This window comes from Odocoileus virginianus, chromosome 20 (genome assembly GCF_023699985.2).
Source record: "Odocoileus virginianus isolate 20LAN1187 ecotype Illinois chromosome 20, Ovbor_1.2, whole genome shotgun sequence".
Lineage (NCBI taxonomy): Eukaryota > Metazoa > Chordata > Mammalia > Artiodactyla > Cervidae > Odocoileus > Odocoileus virginianus.
The window spans coordinates 13172885-13196335 of NC_069693.1; the positions used below are offsets into that span (position 1 = coordinate 13172885).

Consider the following 23451-nt stretch of genomic DNA (forward strand, 5'->3'; position numbering starts at 1 on the left):
CTGACCCCAGAGTCTCACAGACCAAAGCTTCTATCCCAAGTTCCCAGCTTCTATCCCAAATCCTTCCAGATTTCCCCCAATTCCAGGCTTCCACAACCTCTGGATTCTCCTCCCAGAGTCCCCTCAGAACTTTCACTAGGACACCCCTCCTGCCCCCACAACACACCTACCACCCCCACCTCAGAGCCCCAGACAGAGTTCCCAAGAATGAAATGAAGATGTAGAACAGTGAAGAGTCCCAAGAGACAAGAGAAGTGGGAAGAAAGAGATTGAGAGAGAGACTGAGATGAACAAGGAGACGGGAAGACAGAAGACACAAGAGAGAAGGTCCAGAAAGATTTGGAAGCAGAAACACGGGGCACAGAGTCCCACAGCCGTGTTCTGGAGCCTCAGGTGCAGACCCACAGCCAGGGCCACCCTAGTCATGCCAATGAAAAGCCCCAGTGGCAAGCTTTAGCCAGAGCCACATCCACACCGGCTCGTGATATGGAGCGTGACCCGTGTGCCAGCGCATGCGGCATCTCACTGGGTCCTCACATAGCCCTGGGGCTGGGGGCCACTGACCAGATGCCTTCCAAGGCTCAGAAGGGTAAGACACTTAACCAACATCACACAGCTAACTGCCAAGAATCAGGATTCTAACCCGAGTCGGTCTAATTCCCAAGTCCAGGCCTTAAACCCAACCATGCACGTGCCTTTCGCACCCCCATTCCCATTCCCTGGAACCTCAGTCCACGATGCTGTGAAGCTTTGGGGAAAGCTGAGAGGAGAGTTTAAAAAAAAAAAAAAAAACTACCAAAAGTTGAGGGCCAGAAGGGAACAGTTAGTGGGAGGAGGGGTGGAGCAAGAGAAAGAGGATGGGGCTGGAAGCCAAGGCTGAGAGCCAGGGAACAGGGGAAGGGTTTTCTGGAGGCAGAGCAGAGGCTGGGGTTGGGGGCAGGTGGGTAGAGGGTATTAGCCAAGTGCCATGCAGAAGGTCCCAGACGTGGGGCTGACCTGTACATCTCCCGTCTGCTGCATCAGGGTGCAGACAGAGACAAGAAGTGTTACCCCAGCTCCTCCGAGAACCCCAGGGCCCCTCCAAGTCAGCCCTACCCCACTCCTCTGCCCCACCCTGACGCGCATCCCCCAGCTGGGGAGTTCCAGACCTTGCTGAGGGTGGTGGGCTTGTCCTTTTGACATTGCCCTTTAGAGGGCAGTTCAGGGAAGGCTAAGGGGAAAGGGAAGAAGGTGGGGATGTGGAATAAAGGAATAGGAGGAAAGAAGTGGGAGAGGTGAGAGGAGGAAATTCGGGTAGAAGAGGGAGGTGGGGAGGATGGAGTAAGATGAGGTGCTGGGTGATGGGGAGGAGAAACAGGAGGAGGGAGGAGATGGAGAAAGAAGAGGGAAATGGGGGAGGAAGAAAAAAAACAGGAGGGAGGGGATGGAGCTGAGAAGGGGGAGATGGGGAGGAAGGAGGATGGGGAAGGGGCTGCTGTGAGGGCTTCAGGGAATGCGACCAGGACGAGGAGGGCTGTAGGGGTGAGGAGGGGTCAGCTAGGAAGCCCAAGGCTATTCCCCCTTCCCTCCCAGCTAAATCCTCCTCCCAGAGCAAAGTACCCACCTTGGCCATTTTGCTCTTGTTGTCAGCTGTCAGAAACGACATGTTGTTTATCTCATTCTGGACCACAAAGTTCTGCTCCTCACGCTTGAAGTTCTGGTGGGGGAGGCGGTGTTGGGGATCAGACAGGGTGCGGGAGGGCCTCTTTGGGCAGCAGCTGCTCGGGTTCTAGAGAGGAGGGGCGGGTGGGTGGGGACTCACGTGGGACTTGGACCAGTAGATGAAGATCTCGCCCACCATCCTGAACAGCTCCTCCGCGCTGGGGTTGGGCTCGGTCAGCCAGTGTGCCCTGGGCAGGCAGGGGAAGGGGCTGGTGAGGGATGAGGGCAGGGACCCCCAGGGAAGGGGGCAGCAGGAAGAGATCCCAGGGGAGGGCATCCAGAGACTCAAATGGGAGAGGGAGAGCTTTCTAGGGTAATCTGGCCATTCGGATGATTTAAAAATTATAAACAACAATTCCTGAAAAATTTTTTTCTGTCTCTAACCTTTTTACTGAAGCATAACATATATATAAAGTGTCCGGTGAACACATTTGATTTGGGTAACCACCACCCAAGTCAAGAAATAGAACATTTCTAGGGACTTGCCTGGTGGTCCAATGGCTAAGACTCCACACTCCCAATGCAGAGGGCCTGGGTTCAATTCCTGGTCAGGGAACTAGATCCCATATGCCACAACTAAAGATCCTGCATGTCACAGCTATGACCCAGCACACCCAAACAAATAAATAATTTTTTTTTTAAAAAAGAACATTTCCAATCCCCAGAAGTACCCTTGTACCCCCATCCTCTTCTTGAAAGATATCCTGGCTTCTAAACCATGAATTATTTTTGTCTGTTCTTGAACATTACATAAAAAGATGATATGATATGTACTCTTTAAAATTTTCTGGTTTCTTTCATTCAACCTGATGTTTGTGAGATTCATTCATGATACAACAATCTGTTCAATTTCATTGCTGTGCAGTATTTCGCTTTACTTGTCCAAACTTTTCAACCCAGCACTCCTACTCCTAGGAAGCTACCCTACAGCAATACCCATTCATGTGCACAAAGATGAATGTGCAAGGATATATATAGCATGCATACTACTATGTGCTTCTGCTCCCAGGACAGACATAACTAATCAATCCATGAGCCCTTTCTTACAAAGCCCTGGTACAACCTTAAAATCTTTTCCAACCAAGATGGAACTTGGAGTTAAAACTTGTTCAAGCCCTGGATCTGGCTGCACCTAAGACTTCATAATACTTTAAATGGTGCCTCTGATTTCAGGGAGATGTTTTATCAATTGATTGACATCTGAGCTTGCCCTTCACAAAGACTCATGTTTCCGGGGCAAATTAGGCTGGCGAGGTCTGGATGGAGACCAGTGATGGAGGAAGTCCTGTCTGTTGGACTCCACTATACAAATCGGGCATCCTGTCCACCCAAGCGGGGAGACACAGCACTAGAGGAGGGAAATACGGCTCCTTCTGGCTAACACTGCAACCCTCACAGGGCCTCAGATTCAGGAGGTTTCAAGGAGCAGAAGGGGAGCAAACACAGACTGGCTTCTCTTGGTCCATAAGCAACAGGGGCTGGGGGTCAGGAGGTGGGGTGGGATGAAGTGGGAATTACAAGTTTATAGCAAGTCAGAGCGAGAGGTCAGAAGGGGTCCGGGGAAGCCAGAGTCCAGGCTGGAGGGTGTGGGGGGACGGCTGGGGGCATGCTGACCTGTTATTGTCCACGTAGCGGATGAGCAGTGGGTAGAGGGCGTACAGGTCCCGGCAGAGCACGGAGAACTCATCCCGCACCAGGAGCTCGCCCTCCTCGGCCTCTGCCTTGGCCTCCAGACGCAGCTGCTCCTCCTCGGCCACCACCTTCCCGGCCCGCTTGCGCAGCCGCCCGATGGTGGGGATGAAGTGAGAATGCAGCAGCTCCGGCCGGGCCCGGCTCACGATGGGCTGGGCAAACACTGCAGGAGCAGACGGGGTGCATGGCTGCTGGCCGGCCGCTGACTCCAGCACCTCATCTATGACGCCTGATCCCACCCCTGACCTCCATTCCCATCCCTGACTTCCAACTTGTGCCTCTGACCTAGAAGCTAACATTGATCCCAGCCTGACCCTCAGGTCTGACCCCAGCATCGACATCCGATTCCACGCCTGACCTCAGACTGTGACCTCTGACACAGCTCCTGAATCTTCATCCCACCCACCATAACTTTTGACCTGAAACTGTGACCCTCTAGCCTGACACAGGTCCTTCACCTCTGACCCCAACAAGTGAATCCTAACCTGATACCCTACCCTAGCCCATGATATCTCACTCCAGTCTTTAACCTCTGACCTGGTCTATACCCAGATGAAGCTCACCACATGATTTCTGACCATGCCTCTGGCTTCATACCTTCTCTGGCCTCTGACCCCAGTTCTGATCTCTAGCTTGGCCCTGATCCAAAACTCAACCCCTAACATGGAACTTATGAACCAGGAATCCCAACCTTTTAAAGACTCATTTCTTGACCTTGGACCCAGAACCCTAACTGTCCATATCAGGGACCCCGATGTTTGACCTGGTTCTCTGATCCTTTGTATAAGGAACTCAACCTTCTGACCCAACTCCTAACTCTTTCCAAGGCTCCAGAAATTCCAAATCCAGCCTGGAAGATTCCCAGGATCCATGCATCCATCTCAGACTCTATGACCCTGAGATTCTGGCTCCTGGGGGTGATCTCTGGCCTTGTGATCCTGAGAAAATCGAGATCTGACTCCTCCCCATTCCCAGAAAACCACAGACCCTGAGATCTCCCTCTGAGATCCAGGGACCCAAGTCCCAGGACACTGGCCCTAGTTCTCTGGACCTGCAGGCTCGCCAGACCCACCAGCCAGCCGCTTCATCCAGGTGGCCTCGTCAATGCCCAGGTTGTTGACGATGATTCGCAGGATGTTCCCCAGCAGCGAGTTGAGGTGGTCGGAGGTGACGGCTGTGCAGGGTGGGGGGGCCCCGGCAGGCAGGGCGGGTGGGGGTGCCTCGGGCCCGCGCTCCCACCAGCGGGGCAGGTAACTGCACAGCATAGGCAGCGTGATCTCGATGACGTGCGGCATCTCCGTGTAGCGGGCCCCCGACTCAGCCAGCCCCCCAATGTCAGCCATGAGCCGCTCCAGCACTGGGATGTCGGGACACATCTCCTCCACGCTGTTGGGGAGCCCCAGGACTGGGGTGCAGGGAGGGGGTCAGGGCATGCCAACTCATCATGCCCCGACCTGTGTCCATACCACAAACTGCTGTCCCTATAAACTCTGGGGTTCCCCAATCTGAAGCACCCGCAAGCTGGGGAATCCTCAACACCACAGGGCCCAGACTGGACCCCACTACCTTCACAGTGGGTCTCCTTGGACCCCATGTGGGTGGAAGACAACCCCTGCCAGTCTCCCCAGCCCCACCCCCACTTACTGGCCCGCTCCCGGGGAGACTTGGTGGTGTACACTGAGCAGGCGTTGTATTCATTTAGCTGTGGCTCCAGGAATGCCACCGGCATGGCCGCTGCCAGGCGGGCCAGGCACTCGCCCAAGGCTGGCCGCAATCTGGAAGAGACGACTGTGCTCAGCTCCCAAGCCCCCTCTGCCCAGTCCTGGATCCCAGTCCCGTCCTCCACAGAAGTGCCTCTCCCAGGACCCTTTGGAGCAGAGCAGCCATTCACCGGTGGCCACTGATGTAGCCATTTCCCTGGGTTTCCTGAATGTCCTCTTGCTCCATCAATGATCTGGGCTCAGGAGTGCCCACTTGGGCACTGCCGGCCGACCTCTCCAGTTCCCCCCAGCATGACTGGCTCCCGTGGGCCACCAGAGTTTCTGAGTGCCCCCTGCCAGCGGAGAACCACCTAGCATCCTGGTTGCCAAAGGCCTGTGGCCGCCTTCACGGGCCTTCCTCTGAGCGCCCTCACGTGGCCACACTGAGGAACTACAGTTGCCACAGTCCGCTTGTCTTCTGAAGACAAACCATCTCCCAGCTTTTCACTCACTCCCGTTTTCTGAGCCCTCACGTCCCTAAACCCCCACAGTCCCCACCCCAGCCCCAAACTCTCTCTCTCCTTACTTTTCCACGTAAGGGTTCCTGGTGGTCCCCAGAGAGTAGATACTGCACAGTGTTCGGTAGCAAGAGACCTGGACGTCATCCACTGAGGAGGGGAGGAAGGGTGGGGTTAGGGTTAGTCCGGTCCTGCCCTATCCCCTTCTCTTGTCTCCAAACGACAGAGTCAGCGCAGGGGCTGTAGAGACAGCCTGCCATTTCCTAGTTTTGGCCTCAGTTTCCCCCTCTGTAAGATGTGGATAAATATAGTATTTTCCTTACGGAGTTGCTGTGAAGGTTAAATGAGTTAATACCCAGAAAGCAATTGGGACAGGGTACACAGCAGGCGTTCAATAAAGGCTAGCTGTTCTTTCCTTGGAGAAGGGTCATGGATCTCTCTGATGATAATGCTGGACACTGTCTCCAGAACATGCAAACAGACATCCAATCCTGACTTCAATCTCGGTTATCCACACACTCCCCAGGAGGCCAGGTTAAGAATCTCATCAAGTTCCTAAATGTCATGAGGGGGCAGGGGGACTGTTGTAAATTGAAAAGAGGTGATAGAGGCATGACAACCAAATGCAGTAAGAGAAACCTCATCGAATTCTGAATTTTTAAAAAAAATTAAAGACATTTTGAGGGTAATAGGGAAATCTAACCATAGTCAGGCTAAGTGTGATACTGAAATTGTGGTTACAGGAGAAAAGGTTCTGCAACATCTAGGTGCTGAAGGCTGAATATTTAGGGATGAGGTGTCACTGTGTGTGCAGCTCATATTCAAGAGTTCAACAAAAAGTTTGAAGATACCTTCATCATAAGTGGTGTATAACTCTTTTGCAACCCCATGGACTGTAGCCCACCAGGCTTCTCTGCCCATGGGATTCTCCAGGCAAGAATACTGGAGTGGGTTGCCCTTTCCTTCTCCAGGGGATCTTCCCGACCCAGGGATTGAACATGTGTCTCTTATGTCTCCTGCATTGGCAGGTGGGTTCTATACCACTAGCACCACCTGGGAAGCCAACACAGCCAAAAGTAAATAAATAAGTAAATAATTTTTAAAAAGAAATATACATGTAACTTGCTTAAGCAACAGTGAAGGAGGGTCTTTTGTTAAATCTGTGGAATGAATATTCTGATTAGCTCATTCTGTTCCCTACTAATTTACTGAACTGAATGCACACTTTGCTTACGGCAATGAAACCTCTCAATAAACATAACACTGAAACACCCGCAGACTCTACCAGGCACACTGGGATGGCTGGTGTTAGTGGAACTGACACCCCCAGCCCCACCCCGGCCCTTGGGATCAGTAGCCCTTACGGATAACATCGTCTCCGAACTGATGCTGGGCGATGTGCTGGAAGAGGGTGGTGAGGACCGGCAGCAGGGCCACAGTGGTGTAGGTGAGGTTCTGGCCCACACCCTTCACCTGCGTGCGCGCCTGTGACACCTTGCCAAGCCGCAGGTTCTCCACCATCTTCTCAATGTCCTCTGAGGCACTCTCAAAGAAGGAACGGAGGCCAGCCTTCACGATCTCAGGGCCAGACTTCATCACGGTCCTAGGAGGGAAGTGGGGGCACTCTGCAATCTTAGATTTGAGATTACAGAGAGTCCAGGAGAATAGGGGCTGGGGGCGGCGGAGGGCAGGGGTAGAATGGGAGTGGGCACCGTGACCCATGGCCCCACCTGGCATCCAGGGAGCGTGCCAGGATGTGAAGACAGTTGACCACAGCTGGGGCATCGGTGCCTGGGGGAGGAAGGTGGGCCTGGGTGAAGGAAGGGTTGTGACGACAGCACCTCCCTCTACACCCATCTCAACTCATCTCTCTCCACCCACCCCTCCCCCACTGCATAGGTCCCTGTCCTTTCCTCATCCTGTGACCCCTCTGCCGGTCCCACCCACACCCCAGCCCTGACCTCTGGGCCATCACTGTCTGGTGAGGAGTCTGGGAACTCCAAGGTGGCAGGGCCCAGGACTCTCCCAGTCATTGTCCCATCCCCAGGACTACCCACTCCGTGTCCAAGTCCAGAGGAAGAACAGTGAAGGTTGTTCAGATTAAGGCATGAACCTGGGCCATATCTCTTCAGGGTGAGGTTGTGAAGAGGCGAAGAGAGGGAAGATTGGGGAGAAGGGCTTGGGGAGCAGACCTACTCACCAAAGAGAGAAACTCGGTGACGGACAAGAGCCGCAAGCTTGCAGAAGAGGCTGAAGAAAGAGAAAGGAACAGGACAAGGGAAACGGGGAGCAAGGACAGCGAGGGGACACAATTAGAGGAGGAGAGACAGGGAAGACAGGGAGGGAGGGACAGACCAGGAGGAGAAAGGACGATGGGGGAGAAAATGAAGGAGACAGAGGGATGGGAAGGGGGAGTAGAGATGAACCAGCTAGAGAGTTGCAAGCAGTAACTGGGATGCTGGGGATGAGGAGGCTGATCTGCCTTTCTGATAGGATGCCCGATTCACCCTGGTCTGCCTGAAAGTCCCATATCCTGGGGGGGCACACCAGGACAGTCGGTCACCCTAGCCCTTCAATCACCTCTGTAGGTAGACTGATCAGTGCCCAGCACCCGGGAACAGAGCCTTTCAAGTCTAAGGTTGGGAGGAAAGGACCCAGGATTACAACGCCATGAGGTCAGAGGTCTGAGTCAGAAGTCCTAGGGGGCTCACCTGGTGATCATCTCCTTCTCCTTGTTGGAGGCGTGGCCACCACTGCCCAGCACTTTGGCTGGGGTGGACAGGAAATAGAGGCAGTGGTTGGTGAAGTACTGGTTGATCAAAGGGAGCAGGATCTGGGGGCATGGGGAAGAGATAAAGGGGATTGGGTGGAGGGCGAGGAAAGCCCACCCGTCCCCAGCCTCCTTCGGCTTCTGTGGCCACCTCTCACCTTGGCAAAGAATTTAATCTCCTGTTCATGAGGGGACTTTTCCACTCGTCCACTGCTGACCACGGCCTCTGGTGGGGGAAGGCAAATAGGGGTCATGGTGGCTTCAGTTCTAGGGAACTCAGGGTTTTCTGATGGGGCAGACTGAGGGTATGACAGGAGATAAGCTCCTGGCATGAAGTAACTGTTGTCAGCTTTGAGGTAAACCTCTCTCCTCTGTTTTCATCTGATCCCAACTCCTTGATCAATCCCTTCCTGATGCTGAAAATGAAGAGGAGGACAAACTGGAATGGGGTAAGGCCATGAAACATTCCCCCTCCTTACCTGGCACTGAGTAAATGTGGAATGAATAAATGAAAAAAGAAGTTAGTGTAGATAGGAAGAAAAGAATTTGTGATAGGTGAGGAGGGGAAATTTAAAAAGTTAAATTTAACATTTTTTTGGCTGCAGTGCACGGCATGTGGCATCTTAGTTCCCTGACCAGGATTAAACTCATGGCCCTGCACTGGAAGCATGGAGTCTTAACCACTAGACTGCCAGGGAAGACCCCTAGGTTGAACTTTAAAGTAGAAATCCATTTCAATCATCATCATCATAGTGATAATAATAATTCATATTATTAAAATAAGATTACTAAAATAATAATAAAATAGGCTTAATTACTAAACACTTGCTATGTCCCTGGCACTGTGAGAAATGTCCTTGTAAAATCTCCTCCCAACATGGGAGGCCCGACTGGTCCTTTGTCCCCATTTTACAGATGAGGAAGTTGAGGTGCAACAGCTTACTTCAGGTCACTCAGCAAATAAGGGACAGAACAACTGCTGGTTATAGTGAACAGAATCCCCATTTCACAGATGAGGAAGCTAAGGTTCAGGAGGAAAGGGAATTTCCAGGAGGGTGTGCAGCACAGGGGTCCCACTCACATGGGATTTGGGGTGAGATGTGTGAGTGAATCCTGCTGGGCCTTTCACTTAGCTGAAGGAAACTTGGGGTTCCAGGGTGGCTCTCTGGGGGAAGCTGGGATTACAGGGGCCCCAATTGTGACTCTTAGTTACATGTAAGAGGCATCTGCAGGACATCTCCACAACCTCAGCCTTCAAATTAGACCCAGAATCTCCCAGTTCTCATTCCCTTCTGCCCCTGACCCCCCACAGGCAGTCAGAGGGAGCCTGTGAACACCCAAGGCAGACCAGGGTACTCCGCTGCTTAGACTGCTTGCAGGGCAGCATCTCACTCAGAGTAACAAGCCACAGTCCTCACCACGGCCTGCAAAGCCTGGCGGGATCTGCTGTCACCTTTCTGCCCCCACTTCCTCTCAGTCTCCCCACCACCCCAGCCATCCCACTCTGCTCCAGCCACAGGGGCCTCCTAATACATCTGCAACCTCTGCACGGGCTGAGCCTCCGCCTGAAATACTCTCCCCAGATGACCAAGCAGCTCTCTCCCTAGCTTCCTGGAATATTCTATTTACAATTACATCCGGCCCATACTCCCAGCCTTTTTTAGCTGGCTCTAGTGTATTCCTCTCCCCATAACACTAATCACTTTCTAACACACGAAGTGATCCCGTCATTTCCAACGTTAATTGCCTGAATCCACCGTGGCAATGTATCCACCTCTGGAATGTAAGTTGCCGAAGGACAGGGATCTTGATCTTGTTCATCGTCCTATTCTCAATCCCTAGGACAATGTCTGGCTCAATGACTAAATGGGGAGGGCGCGGGGGCGGGGACAGAAATGCATGAACTGGGTCCCTGGATGAAACTGCAGCTAAGACGGGCACGGGGAGGGAATTCTTCGTACCCAGGTGGGCGATAAACTCCTGAGAAATGTCCATCCAGCGCAGCAACTGCTGCAGGAAGCCGAAGGCGAACCGTTTCTCAATGGAAGACGTGTCCAGTTCCATGTCCTTAAGACCTCTGCGTGCAGGCGGAGCGAGAGGTCAGCTCAGACGCAGACCTTCCTGCCTCTTTCCAGTTTCCCCTGGACTCCTACGGGACCCACCTTCGTTTTCCAGGTCCCACCCGTCTTAGACTCCGTCCCTCTGGCCCCGCCTCCGCCCACAGGCCACACCCCTCTCTGACCCCCCGCCCTAGCCCCGCCCTATCAGCCTCCTCTCTCTGGCTCCGCCTCCTCAATTTAGGATCCGCCTCTCCCAGCTTTTGCTGGGGTTCTGCGCGTGATCCCTACTGCTCCCCCGGCCAGCTTCCAGCCCTCTTGCCTGGTGACCGCGTAGCCGTTCATCTGCAGGAACTTCAACAGCTCCTGGGCCTTCTCCCGATCTCGCGCCTTCTCCTTGGCGGTGAGGGTGTCGTAGGGAACCAGCAGGGGGTGGGTCCCACCACCTGGGGCAGCAAAGACCAGAAATTAGGGGCGTTGGTGGGAGGGGGAACCCAGATCTCTCATTGACGTGGTTCCTGAAGTTGAAAGTGTGCATAATTATAGTAATATAGGCAGATAAGATAAGAATAACCAACCATTGCTTTCAGATGCTCCCCACATCCTCCCCACAGCCCTACAGGAGTAAACGCTGTGATTATCCTCACTGGAGAGACGCAGAGAAAGCTGGCTTAAAACTCAACATTCAAAAAACTAAAATCATGGTATCTGGTCCCATCACTTCCATGGCAAATAGGTGGGGAAACAATGGAAACAGTGACAGACTTTATTTTCTTGGGCTCCAAAATCACTGCAGATGGTGACTGCAGCCATGAAATTAAAATACGCTTGCTCCTTGGAAGAAAAGCTATGACAAGCCTAGACAGCATATTAAAAAGCAGAGACATTACTTTGCCAACAAAGGTCCATCTAGTCAAAGCTATGGTTTTTCCATTAGTCATGTATGGATGTGAAAGTTGGACCATAAAGAAGGCCTGGTGCTGAAAATTGATGCTTTTGAACTGTGGTGTTGGAGAAGACTCTTGAGAGTCCCTTGGACTGCAAGGAGATCCAACCAGTCCATCCTAAAGGAAATAGGTCCTGAATATTCACTAGAAGGACTCATGCTGAAGCTGAAACTCCAATACTTTGGCCACCTGATGGGAAAAACTAACTCATTAGAAAAGACCCTGATGTTGGGCAAGATTGAAGGCAGAAGGAGAAGGGGACGACAGAGGATGAGATGGTTGGATGGCATCACCAACTCGATGGACATGAGTTTGAGCAAGCTCTGGGAGTTGGTGATGGACAAGAAAACCTGGGGTGCTGCAGTCCCTGGAGTCACCAAGAGCTGGGCATGACTGAGCGACAGAACTGAACTGAGAGACACAGAAAGGAAGGTTTAATGGGGGTGAAAGCAATCGTTCAAAGTCACTCCAGAGCCTGTGACTAGGGGAACTGCGGAGAATGGGAGTCTGTGCGGGGGTGGGGTGGGCGCCCTCACCCTTGGCTTCCAGCTCCTGCTTCTTTTTGCGCCCCCATGTGTTGTGGTAATTTTCCGCCAGTTGTTCCGCCATAGCCTAGGAGTGGATGCAAAGGGGTCAAGGCCCACATTCAGAGGATGTTCTCCTCCCACCACAGATACCTCCATGTTCCCAAATAAAAGGTCAGAAGACTCACTTGCAGCTCCCGAGACAGGGTAACTCCACTGAGATCGGGGGGTTGTGGGTTGTAGCCTTCCCTTGCATCATAGATCTGGGGTGACAGGGGAGGGGGGGCATGATTGGTTCGCAGGAAGCCCAGGCCCCAACCCAATTTATCCCCTCCTCTGCAACCTTTCCTTAAAGGCCTGCCTCTAAGCCACCCTCTGCTCTTCTGCCCTTTGCAGTTTTTCAGGCTCCAGATCTCTTAGCCTGCACCCCTCTCCTGGTCTCCCCGCTACCGCTGACCCCACTTCCTTCCCTTGGGCCCTTTTCCCTCTCTCGACCCCACATCCTACCTGGCCCCACCCCTCCTGGCCCCGCCCCTTCTCCCAGCCGCTCTCCACCGCGTCATGACCCCACCCCTCCACCTGGGCACTTTGGGATATCTTCCGGGTTTTCTTCTTCTCCGTCTTCTCCTCCTCACCCTCCCTGGCTTTCTCTATCGTCCATTCCCAGGCGATCATGGCCTTCAAGGATTCCTTTATGGGCCAGCGGTAAATCTCTTTGTCCTGGGGTGCACAGGAGGGAGCGGAGTTAGTGGAATGGGGTGAGAGGGAGGGGGAGGTAGGACCTCCTGGCTCAGCCTCATTGGCCTCCAGGGTCCCAAGAAGGGGAAAACCCTGACAATATGTCTAGGAAGTGGTCCAGTCCGAATTCAAAACCAAGTCTCTTACCTGCCCTGTAACACTGCCTCCCAAACAAATTCTCATCATCCCATGCTACACAAGACTCAGAGAAGTTAAGTTGTATGGTCAAGGAATCAAACCTAGTCCCTCTGACTGTTTCTAAAAGAAGAGACACCAGGAGTCCATGATCTATGGGAGGCAGTCAGGTTTAACAGAAGGCAAAGTCCATAGAGCTGACTCATTAGAAAAGACCCTGATGCTGGGAAAGACTGAGGATAGGAGGAGAAGGGGGCTACAGAGGATGAGATGGTTGGATGGCATCATTGGTTCAATGGACATGAGTTTGAGCAAGTTTGAGATAGTGAAGGACAGGGGAGCCTGGCTTGCTGCAGTTCACAGGGTCCCAAAGAGTTGGACACAAATGAGCGGCTGAACAACAACAAACGTCCATGGGTAAGGAACTCCAATCCACAGATCCAGCTAGATCCAAGCCTATGAAGCTGCCTCCTCCTCTCTGAAGCCCCCAGTTTTGGACCCCAACTTTCTGCCCCAAGGTTTGGTCACCTTCTCTGAAAAGGTCTTGTAGGGCCTCAGCATGGGATGGGTCTTGAGTTCCTCATCTATGTTCTCCCCATAGGACCAGTTGTTCTGGATCTGAAGGATGAGATGGGACAGGTGGGGACAGTGTCACTATGGAGTTGAGGGTGGGAGCAGGATGAGGGGTGGACACCAGCTTGGGGAACACTGAAGGGGAGCCCTGGAGGGGTTGAGGGCTCCAGGAGGAGTTATGGGTCTCAGGGAAATCTGGGGCCCTCGAGGAGGATCTGGGTCTGGGGGAAAGCTGGGGTCTTGAGGAAGGTGGGCAAGGGTGGGGAGTTCCTGGGGAGGGGAGGATCCTGATGCTGACCTTGTCGAAGGCCCACTTCTCGTGTGTGTACTCCGCGAACTTGTTAATGAAGGAGTCCAGCTTCTCTGGGATGATCACACTATTGGGGGGATGGGGTCAGATGTTGGATCTGGCCCATCCTTCCATCTCTGAAACCTCCTTCCCCCAGCCCTCCACTGCGCGCAGGCCTCACTTGAGGGTTTCCACAGGCCGAGGATCAAAGTTGCCTTCAGCATCCACCGTGGCCTTTTTCTCAGCCTTGGATGAGTATGAGGCATCCACGTAGTCAGGGGGCAGGGCCCCTGCGATTGCACACAGGCAGGGCATAGCCATGCGGTACAACTCTTGATCATATTTCTGAGGAATGTGAGGGGGGCAGGGAGGGTCACTGCAGGACTGACTGTGCCTTCCAATTCTGGAGCCCCAGGACTTCAAATTCACCCCTCCAATAATCAACCCTCTTTCTCAAGCCCTCAGACCTGAAGTATGGTCTCACTCTGAAACTCAAACCTCAGACCCACCCAGACTCTCAAAGCACCCCTAATTAATCCTCTCCAAGCCCCCAAACTAGAGTCCCCCATTCCCTCTTCCATGACATTCAAACCAGAGACCCAACTCATAGATCCTCCTAGATCCAGACCTGCAGAACTGGGGACGCATCCCTCCCTGAACCCCCAAACTGGGAATTTCATTTTGGATTCCTGACTTCAGATCCCAAGCCCTCCAAACAGGTTTTCTTCAGGAGCCCTGGGTGCTCAGACCTTATGGGCCAGCGAATCAAAGATGCCCCAGAAGAGTTTACGAGTGAGGTGCAGCTCTTCCTCCGAGGTGACCCCAAAGTTGGCCCAACCTGTGGGGAGGCAGTAGTACTTCCAACAGCGCTCATAGTGGTTGGTGAGGAGCTGGGTGGGAGCAAGAGGGGGACACACAAATGAGGGAGATATAAACAGGTGGAAGGCAAATGAAGGCCTAGGGAGGCCCAGGGTGCCACTGATTTTAAATTATGAAGGAGGTGTAGATCATGCAAATGACATGCTAATAAGAGAATTATATGCATATTGGGAAGTGATCCTGGACAGTTTAAATTTGGCACTCTTATTCAGAATTGGGATGGGCATTAAATCAAAGCTGGATTTACTTTACACAAATAAGCATGCGGATATTAGTCCATGGGAAGGGTCGTGTGCAAATGGGCATAAAGATGAAGTGATCTGTCTTTATGTGTATTAACACGGCAAGTAGAAACATACTCAGTACTCCATGCAAACATATGGTAATTGGGGAGAGAGCCTCTACCATCCAATATGCAAATTTGAAATGGGCTGATTTAGATGTATTGTGCAAATTAGTTAAGATATGTGAGTTGGGGGTATCTCCTTAGGCAAACAAGCATGCAAATGAAAAATAAATAGGCGAGACAGTGTGAAAATATGTGGGATAGCTGTGGTACTGTTGATTCAAGTAAATGCTCTCATTTGAATAGTGGAAGGCTGGTGGTCTAAGCATGTGAATAAGCTTACTGATTAGAAAAAGCGGTGCGTCCCACACAAATATATGCTAATTAAGGGGAACTGGCTCACTGCTGGGCGAATTAAACTCTAATTAGGGAGTGCTAGAGGCACCAATGACGCAAAGTGAATGACCTGGGAATCCTAGTATGAAAATAAGAATATTAAAGAAGTTTCTATGCGGCCTGCTGCCCGAACATTTGCAGGTTAACCGGCCCAGGCGATGTGATACTGAAAAGTTGCAGAGCAAGGCGGTGGGTGGAGCATGGAAATACGCAAGCTGAAGCGGGCTTGCCCTCACCTTGAGCGGCATCTTGGCGAACTCGTTAAGGATGGGCACGTCGAACACCAGGCGCCGCAGCAAGTGCTGCAGCATGGACGGGCGGATGTACCTGCGGGGACACGCACAGGGCGGGGTTATCTCTCCCCAGGGCCCGCCCCACTCGTGGCCCCGCCCACCTGGCCCCGCCCCACCTGCAGAGCGCCATCAGGCATTCCTCGATGACGTCGCGTTGCGCCTTGGTGAGCGAGCGGCCGCGGGACAGGCGGTACACCGTGTGAAGCATGGAGTCCACCATGATGGCGCGATGCTCCGTTCCCGCAAACAGCGGCGCACACTTGGTGATGAGCGGCAGCACCGCCAGGCACAGGTAGCGGTTCAGCGCCAGCGCCATCTCCGTCGTGCTGAAAGTGGCCTGGGGCGCAGAGTGGGGACATCAGGTCCCCCGTGCACGCTCCTGGGGTTGCCCTGGCAACTCAACCAGCCAGGCCTCTGATCTTCGCCCCAAACCTGCTCCTCCCAGTCTCTATTACCCTTATTACCTTGGACTAAGAAAATTTCAAACATATACAGAAGTCCAGGAGTCAGTTAATGAACCCTCATTACCAGATTATCCGGATTACCTCATTACCCAGATTAGACTGTTCTGCAGGCGTTCCCATGAGCCATCTCAACTGTGGAGGCCAGGAGGGTGGCCAGGCTACTTACCGTGTCCAGCGAGGCAGCCGCCCGCATGTCGGGCAGGAACCCCACGTCCAGCACGTGCAACAGGAAGTCCTGGTTCTCAATGCCATATACCCGGTCCAGGAAGAGCACCATCGACGCCTTGTGGTCGGGCACAAAGGATGCTGACATCTTTGGTTGCACCAGGGCCCCGTCTGTGGACAAGGAGACTGGGATCAGGGCTGCCCTTGGGGCCCCTCTGCTTCCTTCCCAGCGTCAGTCCCTTGCTGAGTCCCGCTCCTCCGCACCTTTGCCCAGGGTGGGGATCTGCAGCGGGAGGCTGATGATGCCCACGAGGTCGTCCAGGGGCACAAGGGAGCGCAGGATGGCACGGATCCGCAGGGCCTCACCCTTACCGGCTTGAATTAGCTGGAGAGGGGAGGCAGGCACGTCATCGGGCACCCCACACCCCATTTGGTCATTGCATCCCTTCCTGACCCACTGGCACATAAAGCAGGACCCTGTCTGCTGGAGTGAATGCTAGAATTTCCAGCCCTGATCCCTCTGCCTGCGCTGTTTGCCTGCGGCCCTGACAAGCCCGCTTTCACTGCCTGGTCTCCTCCACTGGACTGGGAGGTCCATGAGAGTGGGGCCACAGGCTCTCTTAGTTATTGCTGTGTCCCCTGCGATCCTGGCCCAGGACCAGCCACACAGCAAGAGCTAAATCAATGTCACCGAATGTCTGAATGAAGAGGTTCAAGGTTGGCCATGCCCCACGCCCCAGCCCGGGCTTCAGGTCTCACATGCATCTCTGGCGCACAGCGTCCCAGAAGGTCAATCAAGGCTGCGTAGAAGGACATGATGGCATGTCCCAGGTGCACCCGGTTTTCTTCGGGGGGCTCCTCCCCGAAGCTGCAGGAGAAGGCTGTGATGTGAGGAGGGGGCGGCATCAAGGGGATTGGGGAGGGTGGTTTGTTCTGTCGAGGAGAGGTCGGGAGACTCACTGCTCACGCCGCCGGTCCCTACGGACGCCTGGGCCATCCCGCGCGGGGTCCTCGGAGATGCGGATGGCCTCTTCGATGGTGGCCAGCAGCCCCGAGCCGCCCTCGCCCCGCAGGGCAGGCCCAAAGCACTCGGGCTTGCGGATCAGCAGCCGCACCACCACGTTGGCATTCTCCTCCACGCTCTCACCTGGTGGCTCACAGAGTCACGAGGCCTCTTGAGCCACTGCCCAGGGTTCCTCCCTGGGCGGCCCTCAACCTGGCACCTCGGGGGTGAACTCCAGGCCCCTGTTGACCTCCGGACACTGCCCTGAGCCCACTAGGAGGCACCCCTGCCCCCGCCAGGCCTCTGGCCTAGAATATGGACCACACCCAAGGGAGGTGTGACCTGTGACCCCCCAGCCTACCGCCCTGTTACCTCCACCTCCCGCCTCACCATTGACAAAGACAGCGAAGCGCAGGAAGTCCAGGTAACGCTCGCCACCACAGGGGTTCCAGCCGATGTCTGGGTACCCTTTGGCCAGGAGCATGGGGCAGCTTTGGAGGCCACAGCCAGCCAGGTAGGACACCACCTGGGCGTAAAGGGAGACTCAGCCAGGGGCTCGACCCACACTACCTTCTTCCCCAAGGCTCAAGTCCCTGTCTGCCCCAGGACCTCTGCCATCCGATTGTCTCTGGATCCCTCAGCCAATAACCCTTATCTTCCACCATCATCTCCCCCCTGGACCATTGCAGCCACCTTCTCCCTGGGCTCACTGTTCCCTTAAACCCCCAGTCTGTCCCACACACAGTCAGAGGGACCCTGCAAATACCGTGATGCCATCTCACTTAGGGCTATGCCCAAAGACCCTCCATATAGCCTGCCTTTGTCACCTCCCTGCCCTCACCTCCAAGCACTCACCCTGTCTCCCTCTGCTACAACCACACTGGTGTCTTTGCTGTTTATCAAACTTGTTGAGTTCACTCCTGCCCCAGGGCCCTTGCACTGGCTGTTTCCCAGCTTGGAATGCTCTCCTTCCCCCTCCATGTCCGTATGGCCCCTGTCTCCTTCAGAACTTTACCTGACTATCACTTTCTCAGTGAGGCTTTCTGTGACCACTCTTGTCTAAATTTGGGCACACCTTTCCAACACTTGATATTCCTCCCTTGTTTTTTCCTCCTTAACACTTGTCAGTAGCTAATACACCATGCATGTGTGCATGCTCAGTCACTTCAGTCGTGTCGGACTCTTTGCGACCCCATGGACTGTAGCCCACCAGGCTTCTCTGTCCATGGAATTATCCTAGCAAGATTACTAGAAGCGAGTTGCCATTTCCTTCTCCAGGGGATCTTCCCGACCCAGGGATCAAACACGCATTTCCTGCGGCTCCTACTTGGCAGGCAGATTCTTTACCACTGAGCCACCTGGGAAGCCCTTATTTTATATATTTTACTTATATATTTACTTATATATATATATATATTTACTTATATATTTTACTTATTCATCGTGTTTATTTTCCATCTTCCCAACTAGAATGTCAGCTTCACAAGGACAAGGATTTTTGACCATCTCAATCACTGTCATACCCCTATTGCCTTGGACAGGTCCTGACACATATTAGGTGCTCAATAAACATTTGTTAAATAAATTATTTAACTGTCAGAGAGTGTGTACTGTTTTGTAAATGCTTTTGTGGGTTAACTCATTTAATCCTCAGAACAACTACATGAAACTATTTCTATTATATTCATTCTACAGATGAGGAGATGGAAGCCTGGAGAATTAAGTCACTAGTCCAAAGCCACACAGCAAAGGGGGGCAGTGTGGAGAGTTGAACCTAAGTTGCTGAACTTCATAGCTGCTGCTCTTTACTGCTATACACAGAAGCAGGGAGCACAGATGGCCAAGAAACATACAAAGGCCACATGGCTGGGGAGGTGGGGCGTGGATTTTCACTCAGCCCTGGGGTCACAAAGAAGCAGATACGACTAAATGACTAAGCACACACACACACCGTGACTGAGTGACTAGGTCCTGTTCCTTTCCTGAGATTATTCCCCTTGTGATTCAGTTCTGGATCCTGCACAACCGCACCCCTAGAGTGTATCCCAAATCTGCAGGTGCCCCAGGAGGTCAAGTATGGGCCAGGCCTCTTCCCTCCATACCTTCTCCAGATCCTGCTCCTGCAATGCCAAGGCCAGCTCATTGTTGTCGATGACAGAGGCAGCTGCCACATCCAGGGGAGTGGAGCCCTGCATGCCTGTGGGGGTGAGAGGCAATGAGAATGTTCACTAGAGGTGCCTGGCTGACTGTCTTACTTTTGTTTATTTCATCTCCTCCAGGAAGACTTCCTTGACTACCTCTTTCCCAGCCTGGGTCAGGTGCCTCCTCTGACCCATGCTTCCCCATCCCAGGCCTGAACAGTCCAAGCTGTCTCAGTCCAGGATGCATTTGTCTTCCCCACTCCACTGTGAGCCCCATGAGGGCCAGGCCCAGGGCTATCTGGGTATCCCCAGCACTACTCATTACAGGGCCAGATTTGGGGTGGGTTGAGTTCCCCAGGTGGCATTAGTGGTAAAGAACCTGTCTGCCAATGCAGGAGACATAAGAAATGAGGGTTCGATCCCTGGATTAGGAAGATCCCCTGGAGGAGGGCATAGCAACCCACTCTAGTATTCTTGCCTGGAGAATCCCATGGACAGAGGGGCCTGACAGGCTACAGTCTATGGGGTCACAAAGAGTCAGACACGACTGAAATGACTTAGCATGCACAAATGCACATTTGTTGAATGACTGAGTGAGCCAGCAGAGAGTGGGGCCCGACCTGGATGGACTGCCAGGAGTGGGCTCAGGGCTTCTTACCCAGGCCAATGCCACTGTTCTCCAGCAGGTAGCTCAGGTGGTCGAACATGGAGCGCTGGTTCTGCCGGCTGATGCGGCAGAAGTAGCAGAGGAAGCGGCAGCAGCTCGTCACCATCTTGGGGAAGCGGATCTCCTGGGTGCGCAGGGTGGGCCGGTGGTCAGTGCCTGCCCCCCTTGGCCCCCTCCCTTGACCTCCCTGGCCCACACAGCCCCCTTACCTTGGATTCACCGCCCCCAAGGACGTTCACCATGACCTCCATGACTGTCTCGTGCATGCCGAGTGCCCTCATCAGGTTCGGGTGTTGGTAGAAGACCTTGTTGTTCATGATGTTCCTGTGGACAGGCCGAGTGCGTGGGGTCAAGTCCATGGCGAGCCCCCAGACCTTTGGGGGAGCCATCACCACGACTGTGGTAAGAGTTCACATTTACTGAACTCCTAGTTTGTGCCCGGCACCGCCCCCTTTACTGATCTGAACTCATCCAAGCCTCATGTCCATTCTGGAAGGCAGGAACTATAATTATCCCTGTTTCACAGACAAGAAAACCAGGCAAAGATCCAAGGTGGGCTCCCCTGGGGCAGACATCTTCAGCATGTTGCATGTTGTATTGCCAAGTGCCTAGAAAGGGTCTGGCATATAGTAGGTGCTCAACAGATGCTTGCTGGGTGAATGAACATGGCATACTTGACACTGAGTGAGTGCTCAAACCTAGTACTGTTGCTATTGGGCTTCCCAGGTGGCTCAGTGGTAAAGAATCCGCCCGCCAAGCAGGAGACGTGGGTTCGATCCCTGGGTTGGGAAGATCCCTTGGAGAAGGAAATGGCAACCCGCTCCAGGATTGCCTGAGACAACGAGGCAATCCCAGTCCATGGGATTGGGCTACAGTCCATGGGGTTGCAAAAGAGTCGGATACAGTCCATGGGGTTGCAAGAGTCGGATACAACTTAGCGACTAAACAACAACACACCAGCTCACTGAAGCCACACCACGACTCCGAGAGGTAGGTGTGGCTCTTTCTCAGTTAGCAGATGAAGAAATGGAAGCTCAAAGGGTGCAAATCTTGTGCCAAGAGTCATCGGCAAGTAGGAGAGGCTCCCCAGGAGTGAGTGGAGAGGTAAGGGGAGACAGTCTAGCAGCTGGGAGGAGCACACCACCCCGAGGATGGGGCAGAAGTGGGGAGGGGCACGTTACTGCATCCAGAGGTTGTAAGGCGGGGACAAGCTGGAGCCCAGAGGGCTCCGGTCCCTTCCCGCGAAGACAAGCGGAGTCAGGGGAGGGGCGGGGCTCAGCAGGGAAGGGGAGGGGCCTCAGCAGGGGAGGGACAGGACTCAGCAGGGGGCGGGGCTTCAAAGGGGGAGGGGACGGGCTTCAGCAGGGAAGGGGAGGGGCCTCAATAGGGGAAGGGCGGGGCCTCACCCGATGCTCTGGATCATGAGGTTCTCCTCCTGGGGGCCCATCTGCACGATAAGCAGTGAACGGATCTGGCCGAGGCACTCCAGCAGGCTCATGGTGTCCTCCACGGAGGAGGGGGAGATGGTGTAGGCCCGGGGCAGGGCGCGCAGCAGCTCCCCGAGCCCATCGTACTGCCGGTGCAGGAGGCTGAACATCGCGCGGACCAGCTCCGGGCTCTGCACGTAGTCCTCTTGGGCCCAACGCACCACTGTGTGAGACACCAGCTCTTGCAGCGACTCTGGGAAGGGGACACAGGGTCTGAACGGTCTTCCCAGAACAGGGCTATGAGCCTGAACAATGCAAGAGGGGCCCTTCTTGCCAAAGGGCTTCTCAGTTGCTACCTGTTAAACCCCACTCTACCCCTGCCAGGACTGGACAGATGCTGGCAGGCTCTATTCTACAGCCCTAAGAGTCTTTGTCATCTTCACCCTATACCCAGACCACAAGAGCCCCCTTTTCAAGAGGAAAAAGAATATGTACCACCAGATACACGGTACTAGAGAGCTATTAGGAGCATCTTTGAAAGCACAAATGGTAATTCCATTAGTTCTGCAAAGTGAAGTGAAAGTCACCCAGTCGTGTCCGACTCTTTGCGACCCCATTGACTATACAGTCCATCAAATTCTCCAGGCCAGAATACTGGAGTGGGTAGCCTTTCCCTCCTCCAGGGAATCTTCCCAACCCAGGGATTGAACCCAGGTCTCCCACACTGCAGGCAGATTCTTTACCAGCTGAGCTATCAGCAAAGCCCTTGTTCTGTAAAAATGCAGCCAATTTTTGGGACTTCCCTGGTGGTCCAGTGGTTAAGATTCTGCGCTTCCAATGCAAGAAGTATGGGTTTGATCCCTGGGCAGAGAACTAAGCTCTCATGTGCCACAAGATGTGGCCAAAAAAAAAAAAAAAAACCAGCCAATTTATCATCATGGGAGACAACAAACACAAAGAGAAACTGTGAGGACATTGGTGGCATTTGAAAATAATGTCAAAAATGAACTGTTTTCTTTCCCTGGTGATTTCCCCGGGACTCTCCTCCCCTACACCCAGCATCCATTTCTATCTCTCTCTTTCTCTCACGGCACTTTTTCTTCCCAGGATTTCTGGGAAAGAAGATACATATTTCCCAACTCTCAGGGTTAGGAGAAACCTTCTTGCACTGGCACTGAATGATGACCTGTGATGTGTCCTACCCTCTGTCCATCTGCTCTATACACTTTGGACCCATCACATCAGACTTCATATTCAGTACCGCTCCTGCTCACTTGGCTCCAGCCACGCTGGCCTCTAAATGCACCAAGGATGTTCCTGCCTCAGGGCCTTTGCACAGGCTGTTCTTTCTGTACCAATCATCTTCTCCCAAATCTTTGGATCCTCTCCCCCCATTCTAACCTTTCCATCTTTGTCCCTATTTCTCCTCTACTCATTTTTCTTATTAGCATCTATGGTCATTTGACATTATGGTATATATATATATATATATCTTTTGTAATATTCTAAACTCCTTCAGGGTAGAGACTTTGAATCTTTATTGTTGTTTGTCGCTAAGTCATGTCTGACTTTTTGAGACCCCATGGACTGTAGCATGCCAGGTTCCTCTGTCCTCCACTGTCTTCCAGGGAGTGTGCTGTGTTTAGTCGCTCAGTCGTGTCCACCTCTCTGTGACCCCATGGACTGTAGCCCGCCAGACTCTGCTCAAATTCATGCCTATTCAGTCAGTAATGCTATCTGACCACCTCGTCTTCTGCTGCCCTTTTTTCCTCCTGTTCTCAATCTTTCCCAGCATCAGAGTCTTTTCCAATGAGTCAGCTCTTCATATCAGGTGGCCCAAGTATTGGAGCTTCAGCTTCAGCAACAGTCCTTCCAATGAATATTCAGGGTTGATTTCCTTCAGGATTAACTGGTTTGATTTTTTTTGCAGTCCAAGAGACTCTCAAGAGTCTTCTCCAGCACCATAGCTCAAAAGCATCAATTCTTTGGTGCTCAGCCTTCTTTGTGAATCAACTCTGTGAATCAACCATACATGACTGCTGGAAAAATCACAGTTTTGACTATATAGACTTTTGTTGGCAAAGTG

At 53.2% G+C, this 23451-nt stretch overlaps 1 protein-coding gene across 3 annotated transcripts in view; it reads right to left on the reverse strand.

Annotated features, from left to right (window-relative positions):
• Positions 1–23451, reverse strand: part of RYR1 (ryanodine receptor 1) — a 122520-nt gene that overhangs the window by 52323 nt on the left and 46746 nt on the right. The window contains exons 39-70 of one of the 3 annotated variants that reach the window (XM_020881657.2): positions 21345–21618; positions 20148–20262; positions 19930–20062; positions 19233–19327; positions 17521–17656; positions 17088–17274; positions 16887–16995; positions 16392–16512; positions 16129–16298; positions 15615–15835; positions 15442–15532; positions 14394–14534; positions 13826–13989; positions 13654–13732; positions 13311–13400; positions 12489–12629; positions 12098–12172; positions 11922–11997; positions 10761–10884; positions 10343–10458; positions 8540–8607; positions 8323–8444; positions 7812–7861; positions 7342–7402; positions 6976–7214; positions 5680–5761; positions 5038–5168; positions 4466–4798; positions 3316–3556; positions 1802–1889; positions 1604–1696; positions 997–1011 (exon numbers count right to left, since the gene is read on the reverse strand). In XM_020881657.2, the coding sequence (XP_020737316.2) occupies positions 997–1011; positions 1604–1696; positions 1802–1889; positions 3316–3556; positions 4466–4798; positions 5038–5168; positions 5680–5761; positions 6976–7214; positions 7342–7402; positions 7812–7861; positions 8323–8444; positions 8540–8607; positions 10343–10458; positions 10761–10884; positions 11922–11997; positions 12098–12172; positions 12489–12629; positions 13311–13400; positions 13654–13732; positions 13826–13989; positions 14394–14534; positions 15442–15532; positions 15615–15835; positions 16129–16298; positions 16392–16512; positions 16887–16995; positions 17088–17274; positions 17521–17656; positions 19233–19327; positions 19930–20062; positions 20148–20262; positions 21345–21618 (4181 nt within the window). Of the gene's footprint in view, positions 1–996; positions 1015–1603; positions 1697–1801; positions 1890–3315; positions 3557–4465; positions 4799–5037; positions 5169–5679; positions 5762–6975; positions 7215–7341; positions 7403–7811; positions 7862–8322; positions 8445–8539; positions 8608–10342; positions 10459–10760; positions 10885–11921; positions 11998–12097; positions 12173–12488; positions 12630–13310; positions 13401–13653; positions 13733–13825; positions 13990–14393; positions 14535–15441; positions 15533–15614; positions 15836–16128; positions 16299–16391; positions 16513–16886; positions 16996–17087; positions 17275–17520; positions 17657–19232; positions 19328–19929; positions 20063–20147; positions 20263–21344; positions 21619–23451 lie in introns of all 3 variants that reach the window. The other 2 variants (XM_070450922.1, XM_070450923.1) reach the window with 2 other exon arrangements.